The sequence below is a fragment of the Melanostigma gelatinosum genome, assembly GCF_949748355.1.
Source record: "Melanostigma gelatinosum genome assembly, chromosome: 16".
Classification (NCBI taxonomy): Eukaryota; Metazoa; Chordata; class Actinopteri; order Perciformes; family Zoarcidae; genus Melanostigma; species Melanostigma gelatinosum.
The window spans coordinates 17,248,848-17,265,294 of NC_136649.1; the positions used below are offsets into that span (position 1 = coordinate 17,248,848).

The 16,447-nt window shown below is 41.5% G+C and overlaps 2 protein-coding genes across 2 annotated transcripts; both read right to left on the reverse strand.

The window, feature by feature from the left end:
* Positions 1 to 7,011: 7,011 nt before the first annotated feature.
* On the reverse strand, positions 7,012 to 8,435 carry ngb (neuroglobin; the record flags this gene model as incomplete). The annotated part of the gene is made up of 4 exons (XM_079287220.1): positions 7,012 to 7,164; positions 7,274 to 7,393; positions 7,502 to 7,610; positions 8,338 to 8,435. The coding sequence occupies 4 exons, from the start codon at positions 8,433 to 8,435 to the stop codon at positions 7,012 to 7,014; spliced, it is 480 nt and encodes a 159-aa protein (XP_079143346.1).
* A 2,623-nt stretch (positions 8,436 to 11,058) lies between these two features.
* On the reverse strand, positions 11,059 to 15,901 carry fam161b (FAM161 centrosomal protein B; the record flags this gene model as incomplete). Its single annotated transcript, XM_079286326.1, has 8 exons — positions 11,059 to 11,160; positions 11,374 to 11,547; positions 11,636 to 11,735; positions 11,856 to 12,023; positions 12,148 to 12,266; positions 13,875 to 14,185; positions 15,107 to 15,621; positions 15,732 to 15,901. 7 exons carry the CDS (start codon positions 15,899 to 15,901, stop codon positions 11,392 to 11,394), a joined length of 1,539 nt encoding a protein of 512 aa, XP_079142452.1. The 3' UTR covers positions 11,059 to 11,160; positions 11,374 to 11,391.
* Positions 15,902 to 16,447: the final 546 nt, after the last annotated feature.

Sequence of the window (16,447 nt, forward strand, 5' to 3'; positions counted from 1 at the left end):
GCTAGTTCACTTTCCTGCCGAGCGTTAGATGAGGAGATTTATGAGCGTGGGATAAATCTCCTCATCTAATTATCTGCAAGAAAGGAAGTTTGTTTATATCCCAAATTGTAGAATATTTTGAGAACTATAGCGTGGCGTCTACTTCTTCTCACTGCAAGACAACAATATTTAACTCTCGAGAGGAATTTATACATTTTTTATTTCAATTTCACATTTCTGCATGCATGTTGACCATGTTGTATACACGAGGTATGCATTTCTATCCTGAACCATAAGGTCAAGTTTCACATGTGCTAATCTCATTGTCAGTCTCTGTGTTTCCAAGTTGTATTTCCCGGTGGAGGGATGAAAGGTTTATTTTTCTCCTGAATGTAAACTGATTGTAGTTTGTGATTCATGTCTCTTGCTGTGCCTTGAACAAACACGCCCTTTCATGTGACAATCCAGCATGGCCTGAAATATGCTGCATGGACTGAAAACTAAAGGGCGGAGAAACATCTAAGAGATGAAAACAAGTCAATGGGTAGTCAATTCTGTTAGTCATCAGATTCCTCTAAGATGTTGACCAAACAATCTTAAAAGGTCCTCTTGCTGTCTTTTTCTGGAGCCTTTGACTATACCACATGGTCTTCAACTGCAGATTAGTTTGTTCATTATTTCGAGTTTATTCATGTTGATAAAACAATCTTTACTCAAGGTCCACTTGCTCTTTCTGAAGCTTTTAGGAGTAAACTACATTTGAACATGGAGAACTCCTAAAGATGCCCAGAACATCAGAAAGTTTGACTGTTTACAGATCTGTGACAACTGAGCAAACTTCATCTGCTGATGAACACCATGTGATATGATCAAAAGCTCCGGAACAAGCAGGCGATTATTGTAATTTCAAGGTGAAGAACAGTCAAGCTCAACACTAAGCTATCTTACTGTGTGTGTTTACATCACAGCAGTTCTGTCATTTCTTTAAGATGTTTTGTATTATGTCCTCGTCGGTGCCTTGTTGTTGACTCCAATCAATATTATCAGTTCATATAAGATGTCTGACCGAGCTCTCTGTCGAGGATACAATCTTTTTATCCAGTGCCGTTCCCTTGTAGGGTTTCTCTTGCATGTTACCATGTTTGATTAACAGTGACAGCAAAATCATAGGCCTGTGATATAAATTGTTTTCAGATTTACTGATGGCATATTATGCATAATGTTTAATCGGTTTGCTACATTTGGCATGGAATCTAACTGTAGTTTCTCATGCTGTATAAAAGCGATGAAAGCTGGCAGCAGAGCGAGAGTGGTCAGTGCAGAGGATCGTGAAGAAAAAGAAACATCAAAGAGCATCTCAAAATGTCTCTCTGTGAACTACCAGTCCTGTGGGTTTCACAGATCATTAAACGTACTTTCCTTTGAGAAATACAAAATAAAACTTATTAGTATATTCTTAGCTCGACTGTCCATGCTTAACTCGTTTTATTGTATCCTGTCATGTCTGTTCATATACTGCCGGCTTGGCCACCCGAGGTCTATTTGGAGGTACATTAGCTTTCCAGACATGTCCACTGGTTTTTGCTCTTGGTTATGAAATGTGTGTATCATACGTGCTTTGTTTCATAACGTGTGTGTGAGCCGGCTGTAAATGTGGGTTGTTGTATCTACAAGAAGGTTGAGGTTAAAGGAAAGCCTGCATTTGAGAGTGATCTCTGTCAGCTGTGTTGTCGCTGAGTTGTCATCTGTCAAAAGTGAAGTGCTGTCATCTGAAATTAAAATGAATTCAGCTCGATCCACTCATCTTGTGCCATGAACTCCTTATTGCTCTCCTCTACTGTGGTCTGAAGGGTTTTAAGAGGCAGGGAGTGACATTTCATGTGGTTAGCAGTAGTGCAAGTGTGAATGTGCACATGATGCCATCGGGACATGTGCAAAAGGATATATTGCATGCATTACTGGTTTAGGGTTAACGTCAGACAATTTAAAGAAATTGTTTGAATTCTGAAAATTCTGGTTATTGTCTTATATCAATCTTATCATCTAACTCTCTGGAATATAGAAAATTAGCTTGTTTCCCAAAATGCCTATAACTATTCCTCTTAAGTCTGACAAAATGCACCACAGATGACCGTGATTCCTTCGATCACGTCTCTCCAAAGATGATCACAGAAAAGGATTTCTCATTTAAGAGGGGAGAGGCGACTCATGAATTCAGTGCATGTTAGCTTAGTGTTAGAACAGTGCACCTGCATACAAACTAGCCTCGGGACAAGCCTCAGTACATACTAGAGGCCTCATTGATCCCTGGAACCACATCTTAGGATGGATGTGGCAATTCATTTTACGAGCATCTGCTTTTATGCAAACCACATGCATGTGTTGGTAGCGGTAGCACCATAGAGCCAATGATGTAGAAGAGGTTCTGTAGTAAGTTGATCATACTGACTGGATGGATGTCAGTTTTTCAGCAATAAAAGGGTTTGTAAGAAAAACAGCATTACATGGCTGCCATTATATGCAGTGCTTCTTCGTTGCTGCGCGTTACGAAAGAAAAGTCCCGAACATTTCCCCTGTCACCCGTGGCAACTGCTGAGAGCGTGCTTCTCAGTGAAAGGTGAATTCCTCTGGGTGTCTCCTGTCGCTCCTCGACTCCTGCCCAGATGCTTAGAATAGAAAATGTCTCCACCTCCTGCAGCAGACATATTGTCACTCCCATGGGTTCGTTTCAGCATGCAAATGTTGCTTTAATAAGTTGGTGTTGTTTAGTATTTACATAAGATTTTGGCTCAAAGTAGTTGCAATTGTGTTGATAACTTTGAACTTTTTATCTCCCCGAGTATATCTTACTCTTTCCATTTAGTAGCTATATGCAGGAGCTTCAGATCACACCTCACAATCCTCAGCAGACGGATTTTTCCCAGTTTTAAATTTCAAATTTCCATTTATTTTCCAGCACTGTACAGACTTTTTTTTTCCATGTTGGCATAAAGGATGAGATGGTAATGTAATCCATGACCTTGTCAACGTTCTGTTCTCAAGTTTCAATCTGTTGAGATTGTTTTGTAAACAATGTTTCACGGGGGCCTTACTTGATTTAATCAAAAACTCTCATGTATAAATTGCTTCATCATTATATCCAGGTAGGTGTCTAGAACAGTAATCTAATGCAGCATACCAGGGTATGCAGGACATTTACATAATGTCCACACAGCCCCCGGAGCAAAAGCAGCATGTTAGCAGAGCAGCAGTTTCAGTCCTCCATCTGTGTCCACACAAGATGCATTCAGGCACAGTATCGAGTGCAGGTCACCCGCTTTTTGGCAGTGCTCAGAACCAATTACACAATCACTGTAGGTGCACGCAGAAAATGGAAGAAAGTAAGACTTGAAGCATTGGAATGCACTTCTGGTCGCGTTTGAGCACAAATAGCACGTGTAATACACATGCTGTTATGCGACCTGTGTTGATGGCTGCATAGATTCAAATAGAAGTGTATTTGTTCTCTAAGACTCGCATGAGATGGCCGACTGAAAATGCAGCTGAAACACCTCCTGTGTAAGCTGTAAAACACCAAATGTGTATTAATCAATACACAATTTACTCTGGTTTGAGTTACGTACATTTGCTAAAAACTACAGTTTTGGGAAATTACAGAGTAATGAAACTATATTTACATATATTTTCTTCTTTAAAGATTTGTCATGGGATTTCGATTGACAATCAGAAAATATATGAATCCTATGGTATCCTTCAACTGGTTGTACTTGAAGTGGGAAGTGACAGACCGCTCGTTCTCCTTGTTGCTTGGCAGGCTTGTGTTGCTCCAGCTATCAGAGTGAACCGTGTTAGCCTGAGCATGCACGCATTGTCCACGTCTCTCTCCTCTCCACACTGTCATTTAGGATGAGTGAGTGACTGAGCATTGCAATGTCTTGCTTTCCTCCTTCATACAAAACAAATGCACACACACACACACACACACACACATACATATATATATATATATATATATATATTGGACCGCCATCACCTAACAGTTGCCATGACAACGTTCACTACCCCTTCATTCCAAAACACATTGCAGACTTTCTAAAAATAATGTGTGTTGTCTCTTTCCCACAAACTCCTCTCCAGACCACGACAGCCCTCAGAGCAAATCCTCGTACACACTACAAGGTGAGCCTGTCGAACTACAGGTAGCGATTAATGAATTACCACGAGGTAAATAAACACTCTGTGTGTTTTAGTTAGCAGCGCTGCAATCTAACCATCGGTTGGTGACCTGAGCGGAGGTCAGGACAGTCTCCATAAAGCCCAGTGAGACAACTCAGCGTTGTTCTCTAGGCCGAAGCGAGACATGGAGCATGGAGCCAACTTAAACACAACAGACTCTTCAGTTTGACAGAGAGCGTAGGGATGCTGTGTGGAGTGCAGAGAGACAGATTAAGGCCATGTCAGCCACCGCTTCAACGGCAGAACAGACAGCCAGCTCATGGATGTGACTTTTACAATGATACAGGCAAATTGCATGTACGAGAGAAATGAGCCCTGTGTAATCAGATAACTCATTACATCGACCAGCCTTCTTCTCATTACTATGGCTTCATCTACAGGACACACACGCAGATTGATATTTAAAGCAGGAACATCAATCAGGATTTAACTTGTTTTTGGATGAAAAAAAAAAAAAAAAAAAATCTGTCCAGATTGCAAAGACCATCATGTCAATTATTAGAAATTCTGTAAACAATCTTGATGTGACATTGTGCAGTTGCATGAGTAAGTGGGCTCGTCTCTGTAGCCGAGGGCTATCAGCCATTCGGCGCTTGGATCTTAAGTAACACTCGGAGACGGGCTGTCAGTGGGAAGCAAGTCAGGCATCGTATGATTGATTTCAAACGCTGACCACTGTGTTGTAACCATCATCGTTCTTTCACAAACAATCTGAGAGCGAGAGGAAAACACACTGACCTCGTTCAGCAGTAAAATATCCACAGAAGATCACTTTATTTAGTCTCAAATAAGCACACAACATGTTTTGTTCAGGATGGAATCCAGTTTACAAAGAGTGCGTGCTTGCATTAACAATAATAATACTGTGCGTTTTTGGTTGAAGGATAACTAGGTGAAGTCATCGCTGTTCAATAGCAGCTGATAATGATGAGGTAGACAGTGACACACCCAATATGTACAGAGCTGGATGTTAAAAGGATAACATTCCAGTTACCAGGCATGCCTGCTAAAAAGTCCTAATGTCGGGTAATTGAAAACAGAGATGTGAAGAACAACCTGCATAGGGCTGTGTTACTGATACTAAGAAAAGAATCACCATCAATACACCACATACACAATCAGTTAATAAACATTACACCTGTACAGACTGAACAGACGATGCAGGGATAAAACAGCTCAATAGAAAACTCAACTTATATCATTTTCTGTAAGGACTGTACATTTAGAAGTTCATGATATATATATATATATATATATACATATTATTTTTGATTAAATGAAACCCACACAAGGTAATACATCTGGAGGATATACTGTATGTCACATTTGAAAAAAAAACAATGCTCTTTAACAACACATACATTTCAGAATATAAAAATAAACTTTGTAAATGTAAACTCAGACTAAAGCGATAATAACCACATATCAGCAGCTTGGATTTACAGTTGTATGGTGTTATTATCTAATACTTGGCGCACTGTTGCTAAGTTACTTGGCATTATGACCATGAATGTCAACAACAGCTAAGGATGATACATACAGTGTTATGTCAGCAATAATAATAACACATACACATATTGGACAGTGACAGCACACGGTATCTGCATTATTTGTTCTGTGTTAAGCAATTAAAAGGAAAAAAAAAATCATCATCAATTCCGTTTGTCTTTGTGTCATAATCCAAAATAAATATTCACTTCCAGCCCCACTTTCCATGTGTTGGAAAAACACAAGCCACTCTGCTCACCCTCACCTCTAAAGCTGAGGTAATGCTTCGTTTGTAGCCACACAAATACAGTTAATAAGCACTACTAAGATAAGTGACTAAGGTACAGGAAAACTACTTTACACTAACAATGACTGGAAACTGATAGCCAAGAACAAAGATGTTATAATTCCCCAAAGATGCCCTTCACTCTAAAGTAAAGAGTTAACAGTCTATTAGTGGTAGTTTAACAGTCAGCTGAAGCCCATTGAAGTAATCACAACCTCTACCGAGGAGAGCGTCACACACCGTGTTGAGTAAGGTGCACATGGACGCCTTAACAGTCATAGATCGCTGAGGAGACCTATCAGAGAGTGTAACAGTTCTTGTCAGTATCTATTGAAAATATGTTTTGATCAATATGTTAAATGTTAGATAACAAAGTCACACACAGACGTAGTTGTAATGATGTGTAATATCGATAGAAAACACAGTATGATTGTGATTAAGGTGATGGGACTCTCGTCTGTATAATCACATTGCTTTGTCCCAAACCTTTTAATGTGTGGTGTAAAGAATCACTGTGTTCCAGTTAGATAGAGAGCTGCCACGCTGGCCACAGTAACCATCACAGTTTGAGTAGTTTGTGATGCCTAAATATAATATCTAGTGTTTCACAATTGTGCAACGCTTTTAAGATACATCAAAAGACCACTACAGCCAGTGTTATTTGAGTAGATATATCAAAGCCATTATATACAAAGAGACTCAACAGTTACCCTTGTTGCTCTTTCTCAGTGTGAGGCGCTCAGATTACAGCTCCAGACTTAGAAGGACCAAAGCAAGCCGGCTCAGAACAGCTGTACAGCAGCCTGGTCTGGTAGCTAAACATCCACAGCAAAGAAAAGAAACTCTGCGATTGGTCGATCCGAGTGTAACCACACCGTACACTCGCTACGCCAAGCAACCTCAGTCAAAGAGCAAATGTACAGCAGCCAAAGCCACAATGCTGCAAGTTACACAACCTTATTCCATTGGCAACCATGTTGAGTGATTTGACAGCGACTGCTCAGCAGCTACCGCTGTGCGCCTCAGTCGGCCTTGTCCTCCCCGTTCTTGGCCCATCCTCGGCTCATCGCTGCTACCACGATGCTGTACATGTTGAGCCAGGCTTGACGCAGCGGTGCCGTGTAGGCCTGGCCCAGACTGCACTGCAGCATGTAGAGAAGGGACTCACCCACCATCTTAAGAAGTCCAAAACAAACACACAAGAAAAAAAAAAAAATTATTTTAACAGCTCATTAACTTGTGAAAGTACTTTTTCAGAGTTGTACTATGAAATGTTGGTCCTACAGCAAATGACTGCGTGTTGACTCCCACAGCCTGATGCTTCCTCCCCAGGTTGAGCAGAAAGTCCTCCAAGGAGTGCAGGTCGTCCAGATGGCTGACTGCTGCATCGATCACAAGCATCACCTATAGGATGCCGCGCACAGAGACAAATACACGTGCGGAGAGTGTTCTCAACTGTGCACAAGAGCGAACTGTGCACTCGTAGCGGTGGCTGTGGTGAACGGAGCTCACCTTGGTGACATGATCCAGGAACTCAGGGCTGGAGAGGCAGTCTTGTGTGGAGCCACAGCTTGTAGTGTAGTGGAAAAGAGTGAGGAGCGTCGGGTCCAGCTCAAACAGTCTACCACAGACAAATACCACACTGTTCTATAGGTGTGTGTACACACGGCAAGCATTCACACGGACACAAAATCAATCTATAACTCATACATCTACAAATCTCTCTTGCTAGTCTATTTAGCGGCAGCTGTCTCAAAGTAAATTGTGGATTATTGCAGTCTGTCGCCAAGCAACAAGTCAAGCTTCCGGTCCCTGCGTGTTGAAAGTGTGCAGCGAAGGATCTAGCTTGAGTCTCTCTCCACACCTGTGTTACACATATTCACATGCACATATTCTTGACAACACAGTTTAAAAAGTGGCATCTTGAGGACGCTGATTTAAATGTCTGTTATGACTATCTATCGCCAATAAGCGTAAGAGATTGAGCCTATATCCCACTGATGAAAGTATTGCGATATTTATATATTTGCAATATTAAAAACTGGGTGTCTGAAAAATTACCGGAAAAAATCCCATATTTCAGTTTTCTCCTTTGTATAAACACAAGAAAATGGCATTTCAGACGCATCCCAAGACCCTAGACTTCAAAAGTCTAAGCACAAATCTTCTCAACACAAAAAAACAGCAACAACAACAACAGATACTATTACATTTGGTTTAAGTGTTAAAGAATTTGAGTTAATGTTGATGAAAGGATGACTGCACAGAATAACAATATTTTCTTCTCTTACATGTCACTTTACTGTCTTAATTCCATTTCAATCATGCTGATTTGTGTCATACGTTACCTGGAAAACATGATGACACCATGAGGGATTTTGTTCTTGCCCAGGCTCTCCCAGCTGCCTCGTATCAGCTCCTTGTCCTTCCCTGACAGCTTCTCCATCCTCCCTCAGGCTGTAAACACGCGGCAAGTTCTTCTAGAGCGGAAACGCACAACTCCTCTACAGGACAAGAGGGCTCAGTTCAAGGCAAGCCGTGATATTCAAGTTAATCCACAGACGAAACGTCCGCCAACCCACCTGGAAAATAAAGTGGAGCATCAAGTGAGTGCAGCTGATTTGTTAGTAATGTTTCAGATCTAAAGAAGGGGGCACACAACTGCAGGAGATATGACTCCTAGGCTGGAGATGCACAAACATACTGTACCTTCTTAAGGTCAGTCTTCTCTCTGAACTTCTTCTGGTGCAGCCGGGCTGAGGGGTCTGTCTGTCTGTCTGTGTGTGTGTGCGTGTGTGCATGTGTGTGTGTGAGTGTGTTTGTGTGTGTGCAGGCAGCAGCCTTGCCTGACACTGTGGTGCACTTGCGCTCTCTTTCCCCAGCCCCACGAGTTCTGCCACGCTCTTATCTGTCACACTGGCTGCTATCTCTCGCCCCTTCTCGTTTGCCTCTTGATATGCTCTCTCTCCAGCACTGGGGATATTTGTCATGCCACTGAAGGAGAAAAAGAGGGATCTCTCTCTTCTGCTCCAGAGAGGCTGCAGCGAGCCACAGCTCCTCCTGCAGGTGAACCGAGGACTGGAAACATACAGAGGATATGCATGCACACAACTCTGCATATTTAAAATCAAGAGCATTTCAACGTACAAGAAATAAAGATGAACGACAGAATGACCAGAATACAACTGTGGTATTTAACGCAGTCCAATTGCTGATGTTTACCCGAGGTCAAAAACAGGCAAAAGTCAAAACAAGACAGGCAGGGGAGATCAGGCAACCTCATCCAGAAGGGGATCAGGTTAGAGAGCAGGAGTCCAGAAGGCAGAGAAAATGGCTGGACTGCTAAAAAGGAAGTATACAGATAATCTGCTGGGGAATGAAGTGGGCCAGTACATAAACTACTGGGCTGATGGGGCAGCGGTAACAGGTGTGCAGGGCAGGTGAGGTGATGGAGAACGGCGGGAACACAGGGGTTACATCAGGGCATGGGGTGAGGAGCAGGATGTGAAATGTCAAGAGAGTAAGTATATGTCAGGGGGAGAAAGCAGACATGGGAAATGTGAGGCTTAGGAATAGGCTGACATTGTGACAGTGAGGCCTGTATCATCTATTCTAGGGTTTGTCTTCAGCCGCCTACATGTGCAACCCATGCACTCACACGATTTCAAATGTGTGTGAATCTTTACATCTTACAGCGGTTGGAATAATAAAAGACCTGAACGCACCACCTTAGTGAAATTACATTGCTCATCTGCTAAAGTAGAGCCACTCCTCAAACAGTGTGATCAGAAGATTCGGCGGTGAAGTGCTCAGCCTCTCATTAATCGAAATGAGATGCGTCTGTTGCCTCTCTCGGCTTCCGCGCACATCGGAGGCACTGCAGCTGGTTTGGATACACGTCTCACTCAGATATTATCTAGAAGGTTGGGAGAGATTTGCCTGGTTTTCAGCCGTGCACCGGGGGGAAATCAGAGGTGCGCAGCATCCTCCTGAGGGACGACAAGGCAGAGAGCGGAGGGATAAACTGTTCCCATGACAACGTGCCAAGATGGAGCCCTTGAAGCTTCATCGTGTGACATTTGGGATCTGAGGAAGGGACTCTTGATGCATCTTCACGTACTCTACGGCAACATTTTGGCGTTTCAACTTCAATTATCATTTTAAACATCTGTCCGGCAGCACCAAATTGTAATTTTATGTAACACATTGGACTCTAATTCAAACTACGCCTTCAATCGTGTTACCGTCAGACAAGACACTTCACTTTTTATGATGTGTTTCTGAAGTCATGCAAACATTGCCCTCTATGTCTTCAATGCATTACACAGTGGCCTAAAAAAAGTAACCATATGGTATGTATGGTCTCCATGACTGCATTTTTATTAAATATATATTCATACATTAATTTGTAGGATTCCTGGAAGTCAGTTACAAGCTTACAGTGGAGGCCAGTGCTCAAGTGCATTTGATGTGGGTCTATAGGCTTGGAGCAGACCACTGAAGCGGTCTCTGTGAATGCATTTGCACAGTGAGGGCTGTTTATTTAGGTGGCTGTGTGGCTGAAGAAATAACTGGGAACTTTAACCATCTGAGAAAGGCCCATGTCAGACGCTCGTTGTCCTTACGGGACCTGACCTATTAAAATATATACAATTTTATATATTATACATACAAATATAAACAGCCAAAGAAAAAACCACTAAGAGCAAAAACAGATTACATTTCTGACAGTAAAAGTGTAACTATTTATTTTTTTATGGCTATCGGATTCTTGAGTCAGAGTACGTAAAACACAAATTCACTTGACAGATGTAGTGGTCTCAGCTGGAGTTCTCATTTTGTTTTTGAACTGTTCATCCTGGTAACCAAGTGTTCATCATCCTCTAAATTACAGTGTTCATATTCCTGAGCAAAAGTGTTGCCATGAAACAAAAATATACATATATATATATTCAAATCACATAAAACATGAATTACTTATAAACACACATACTTTGTAGAGATTGTCAAGTCCAGATTTTTTTTTTGTCATTTCGTAATTTGCAGTTGCAGGAGGACAGTGTTGTTTTCTAGCCATAAAAATACCCTCTACCGCCTGAACCTTTTTGATCATGGCATCTCCTCCCCTTTGGACTTCACGCTCTTCTCTTCCACATCTTCAATTTTCTTCCCTAAATCAGACATGTTGGGTTAGAAAATGGCTATATTGTAATTACATTGAACTTTTACTTGGCTACAGTATTTATCTTTCTTCACTAGAGACTGCAGGGCAAGCTCAGAACATTATGTAATGTAGTATGACCAAACCACAAGAAGTCCTTGGCTCTCCAGCACCAGTGCTATTCATAATTGTACCGGACCCACTGGCTAAAAATTTGACATACCTGCTGCAAATGTGATTCTCAGTGCTGTGGCGCTTGGTCTGTATCCTCCTCAGAGCTGAATGATGACGATGTTCCTTCAACAGCTTCTCCATTTTCTTCAACAAACAGCTCCTTTAAGCCGGCTTTCTTCAGCTTGTCCCTGTATGTCTGCTCCGCTTGAGCCTTTGCATTTTTCTGCCATGAAGAAAAAGTCAAAGTTACGCTGGAGGGGCCACGTCATTTACAGTGTGATGTAATCTTCTCAGCTCGCCATGTCACTCACCTGCTTCACCTGTTCGAACAAAAAAGGCCGTTCGCCAACTCGCGCCTTCATATCCCGTAACTCCCTCATGTACTCTCTCGTCCTTTGTTGGTCAGCCTTCCTGCATGTCGGAGAAGATTATAGCTTGAGCTACTGCGGAAGTCGTTTGTGGTCGTTGTGAGGCGAGTTGCAAAAGGTTGCAATATTGGAGAATGAACGGCCTCACTTGACCGGTACTCACCGATGTTGCTGTAGTTTGTCATTATACGTGGCTTTCAAGCTGCTGTGTGGGTCAAGCAACCTCGCATGGAGTGAGACTGCCTTCTTCATGGCCTGGGATCGCATCTGGTACTTCCTCAGCCAGTCGGCACTCTCTTGATTCTTGCTATCCCTCATCTCCATTGACTTTCTGTGACGGTAAAACATATTTTGCATGTCAGAGGATTCAACTATTTACTGTGTAGAAACAATAAAGAGGAAGAAAAAAAACAGTGTCTATTGTTCTAAAGCCATGGCAAAAAAATACATGTCACCTGATGGCCATGCTGCGCTTCCTCGCAGCATCTGTGATGTATGTGGGGAGTGTGTTTGCAGACAGTGATGTTAAGGCCCCAAGTGACTTGCTTCTGCTGAGATTACTTACTTTTGGAACCTGAAAATGATGGGGATAGTTCACATTTTATTGTGGATGACTTTATATAGATTTGCTAAATCCGTGCAGTGAGGATGTGACGGAAATACAAAGTTTTCTGTCCGATGACACAGCACGAGTAGCAGTTTAGCAGTAGTTTCATGAAAAACTTGTATTTATATACATTTGTTTGAAAAATAAAAGTACTGCAGGAGAACTAGAGAAGACCAACATTGCCTGTCAATAAATAAATGAATTGTGTGGTTCATTTATTAAATTCTTTCTTTTTTAAATGTAATTTTCAGTTTTTGCTTGTCAACAATTACTGTAAGAACAATCAATACAAAACACTTCAACATTCACAGATGCTAGACTATAATCTACAAATAATGTGACGACCGTACTTATCTACACCAGCTTTTTTACGTGCCACACCTTTAGCAACAAGGCGTAATATATCTATACAGGGATAAGTTAAATCAGATGAATTTACCCAGAAATGTCTGGCATGGTTCATAAAATGGATCTCTGGGAATTGTATGATTTTGGGCAGAGCCAGAAAACATATGAAAGGATGACAGGAAGTGACATTCGCTGATCACAAAGTTCATTCTACCACTTTGGATTAGAGTGAATTACTGTTATTCGTATTTAATTGCTGTTTATAATTATTGTTACTCTGTAATGCCCTTGTGTGAATCATCCTCCCAACAAATGTTCTGTGACCAAATGTAGAGATGGTCTTATATTCCTGCTTGAAATGAGGAAAATATCCGGCACTGTCGAAATGGGGCTTGAGCTGAGCTTGATAAATTATGAGGTTTGAAAGTTTGAAATACAACTGTTGAAAGGAGAGGACTTTTCGCTCTCTGAAGAGGGCCCATTGTACATATTTTAGCTTCACAGTTCCACAACTAAGGGGACTGGTCTGAACGGCCTCAAAAATAACACATATGCCACACAAGGACTTAACCCATACAATATATCTCGAACCATCAAGTTAATTACTCCCAAAGACACAAGAGTAGAAAGTACAATGTCCTTTGTCACATTGTAAATAAACTTCTGAGTGTCGAGGGACGACAGTAATACATGACAGAATGTTGTACAGATGGCAAAAACTGCAGTAAATATCATCATTATGCCAGTTATTGTACATGTGGTGCAATCAAAGTGATACGGACAATCAATGCCTTAGGTAATCAACACTGTTTGTCATCTAGAACATTCAAGGCTTTCCTATCAGCCTTAAGGAAAGAGAAGGGTGGTGGGTGGATGTCTCTCAAGCCATGCGTCAAACATAGTAATGGAAAACTAAAATGTGAAGCCAGCCATCTAGAGCGGATCTCTTCTTCTTATGTAATATCTCGAGAGACACTGACTCTGACTTATTCTTACATTTTATTGATGCAATATTTTTGCAGAAGTTGTTAATTAATTCCTACCATGGTTAGAAAAGGGATTAATGAAATACAGAAAGAAAATATCAAAGCATTACATTTAACTCAAACCAAACTACACAAAAAAAGCGAATGAATGCATAATAGCAACTGAAAAACAACAACTAATGCAACCATTTTAACATATTCTTATAGTCAACAAACAGGTGTGGTAAAGGAAAGGTCTTACCTGTGAGTTTTCAGGGCTCATCCTACTTGGCCTTGCAGGGAGCGCTGATGTCCTCAGAGAGAAGGGCTGACATTTGATCCCATCTTTACTCTGTGATTTCCTCAGCGCCTCTGTCTGCAGGGCTTTGTGCAGCCTTCTGAAATCTGGAACCTGATGGATGATTTTTGGCTGGAAGCTGGGCTTCTCATCCAGGAAGCCCAGCTTTTCCTTCCTGGTGCGCTCAGCAGCGCGAAGTTTCGGGCTGCCAGACACAGTAGGAGTCACATGTCGCACTGTTGTCTGAGTGGGGACTTGACTGCAAAGCTCCTGGTCTGGACAAAATACCAATTAGTTGATGTGAAAGATGAAATCATGTCACTGCATAGTGTATCACACGTACTGTATACGTGCACCCAAAATGACATGATACAAATTAAGTGTGTCTTTTTTTGTTTTAGAACAAAGCACTGCTTTTGTTTGTGTATAGGCCACCGAGAAGCCAACATTGAATTGGTCTAAATTGATCGAGAACACTGCTTCATATCATTACAGCTGACTTACATGTGATTTAAAAATGCACATTGTCAGGCACACCTTTGTGACATCACCACATCGTATCAAATTGAACTATGAATTTCAGGAGCATAACAAGAACAATACCTCACAACATAATGTATTTGTGAAGTTGCCTAATGCTTATCAGGAAGTCTTGTTTCTACAGCACAGAAGCTACTATGAATTTTGAAAATCAGTACATATATTCTATTGACTGACAACCAGATTCCCAACGTGTCTCGTCATAGCAATGACTGACACCTGTGTGACTGGCAGTCAGTCTCTCTTGCCTCTCTAAGTCACTTGGTTGGTTCATCTTTGTTTTCTTGCTCCTGTCATGTTCACACATCAGTAATGAACTAATTGCTCACTTTTAAGCATCATGTGTGGTTTCCATATTTTGTGGCACTATTCAGGCATCTAAAAACTTCAACGGTGGAACCATCTGAGAGGGAAGCGTCAGTCTTTGGTTGAACTGCTCACACCTCACTGACATGTGCTACTTATGACAGGGGTCACGAGTCACAAATAAAAGGGTCACAAGCCAAATGAAAGTGTGAACCATTGGCCTATATTCTGTTCTGTCAAATGACACAAACTTATGTTACAAAGAGTCTGATCTCTCCGTATTTTCACATCAATTCCAACTATCATACTAAACACTTTCCAGCATCATTCCATCAGAAAAGTAAACCCACCTTTTAGCTCAGAATGTGACGCGTCTGGCGCCTCTTTTTGAGGAGGTTTCCTAACGGTAGCAGCCTTGTTTTTGTGCGAGACTTGGTTCAACATTGTTATCAGCTTCTCCCTTTTCTCCTTTTCTCTCTCCTGGAAACTGAAAGGTCTTTGAATGGAGAGCAAGAAGTCCCTCCTCTGCTCATGCCCCTGGTTCTTCTCCTTCTCTCTCAGCTCCATCATCTCCTGATAGCGGGGCTGAAAGACGTGGCGGGGCACTGGGCGAGCGCAGAACTTCCTCTGACACTCGGCCTCCTCCTCTTTGCTCCTCTGCGTTGTATTCGATAAAGCAAACCGCTCACATTGTTGAGTCGTGGCAGGAGTGAGCACGGGAACTCTGTCCGAACAATTCTTCCACTTTGAAGACATCGCGGCTGGAGAAGATAATTTGGGGCTCTCTGACTGTCTGGGACGCTGCGAAGTCTTTTTGTCTGAGGTCAGGGCAGATGTGGAGGTGGATCTCCTCATTCCTACAGGTCTTAAAAAACAGTAAAGATCTTTAAGGAAATTTATATGTTATATAATTATGACCAAACATAAAAGACATAAGAAACCTACTTGGCCTGATGTATATTTTGATCACCGGACTCTATTGACAGTAGAGAGTTCTGATGAATCCTCCTCTCAAGCTCCTCTTTCTGTCTTGTTTCTACCTCCTTCAGCTGCTGCCTGAGGGCCTCACTCAGGGCCTTCAGGTGCTGCTGAAGCATTAACTCTGACCTGAGTACATCTGCTTCCAAGGTCTCCAGCTTTGGCATATTTCTCTGACTTGTGAAACGAACAAAAGAAAGGTGTTCTATTCCTGTAAACAAAAAGTTGTTTTGTTTTTAGTTAGCGCTGAAATGCTTAATCAATTCATCTATTTGGCTGTCAATGGGAAGTTAATTGTTACTTAGTAATTTTGTTGTTGTTTTTTTATTTCAGCATACAATTCAAGGAAATATTTTACATAAAATAATAAAATGTGACTGAATATGATCCATGATGGAAAATATGCAGGGGGGGGGGGGGGGGGGAATACATGTTCTGCCAATACCTTCAATATGAACACACATCAAAACACACACACATACACAAAAGTTCACATTGTCCAATTATTTGTTTTCTGTACATTTTCTTAAATTGAGCAGCTAAACAACATCTTTAAAAGCTCAGAAATGATCAGCCAACGAATTGATTAAATGGTGGACAGAAAATGAATTGCCAACAATTTTGATTGTTGATTGTTCATTTATGGCAAAAAAAACAAACTGATTCCAGCTTTTCAAATTTGAATATATTTAGAATGTAATTATACATGTATT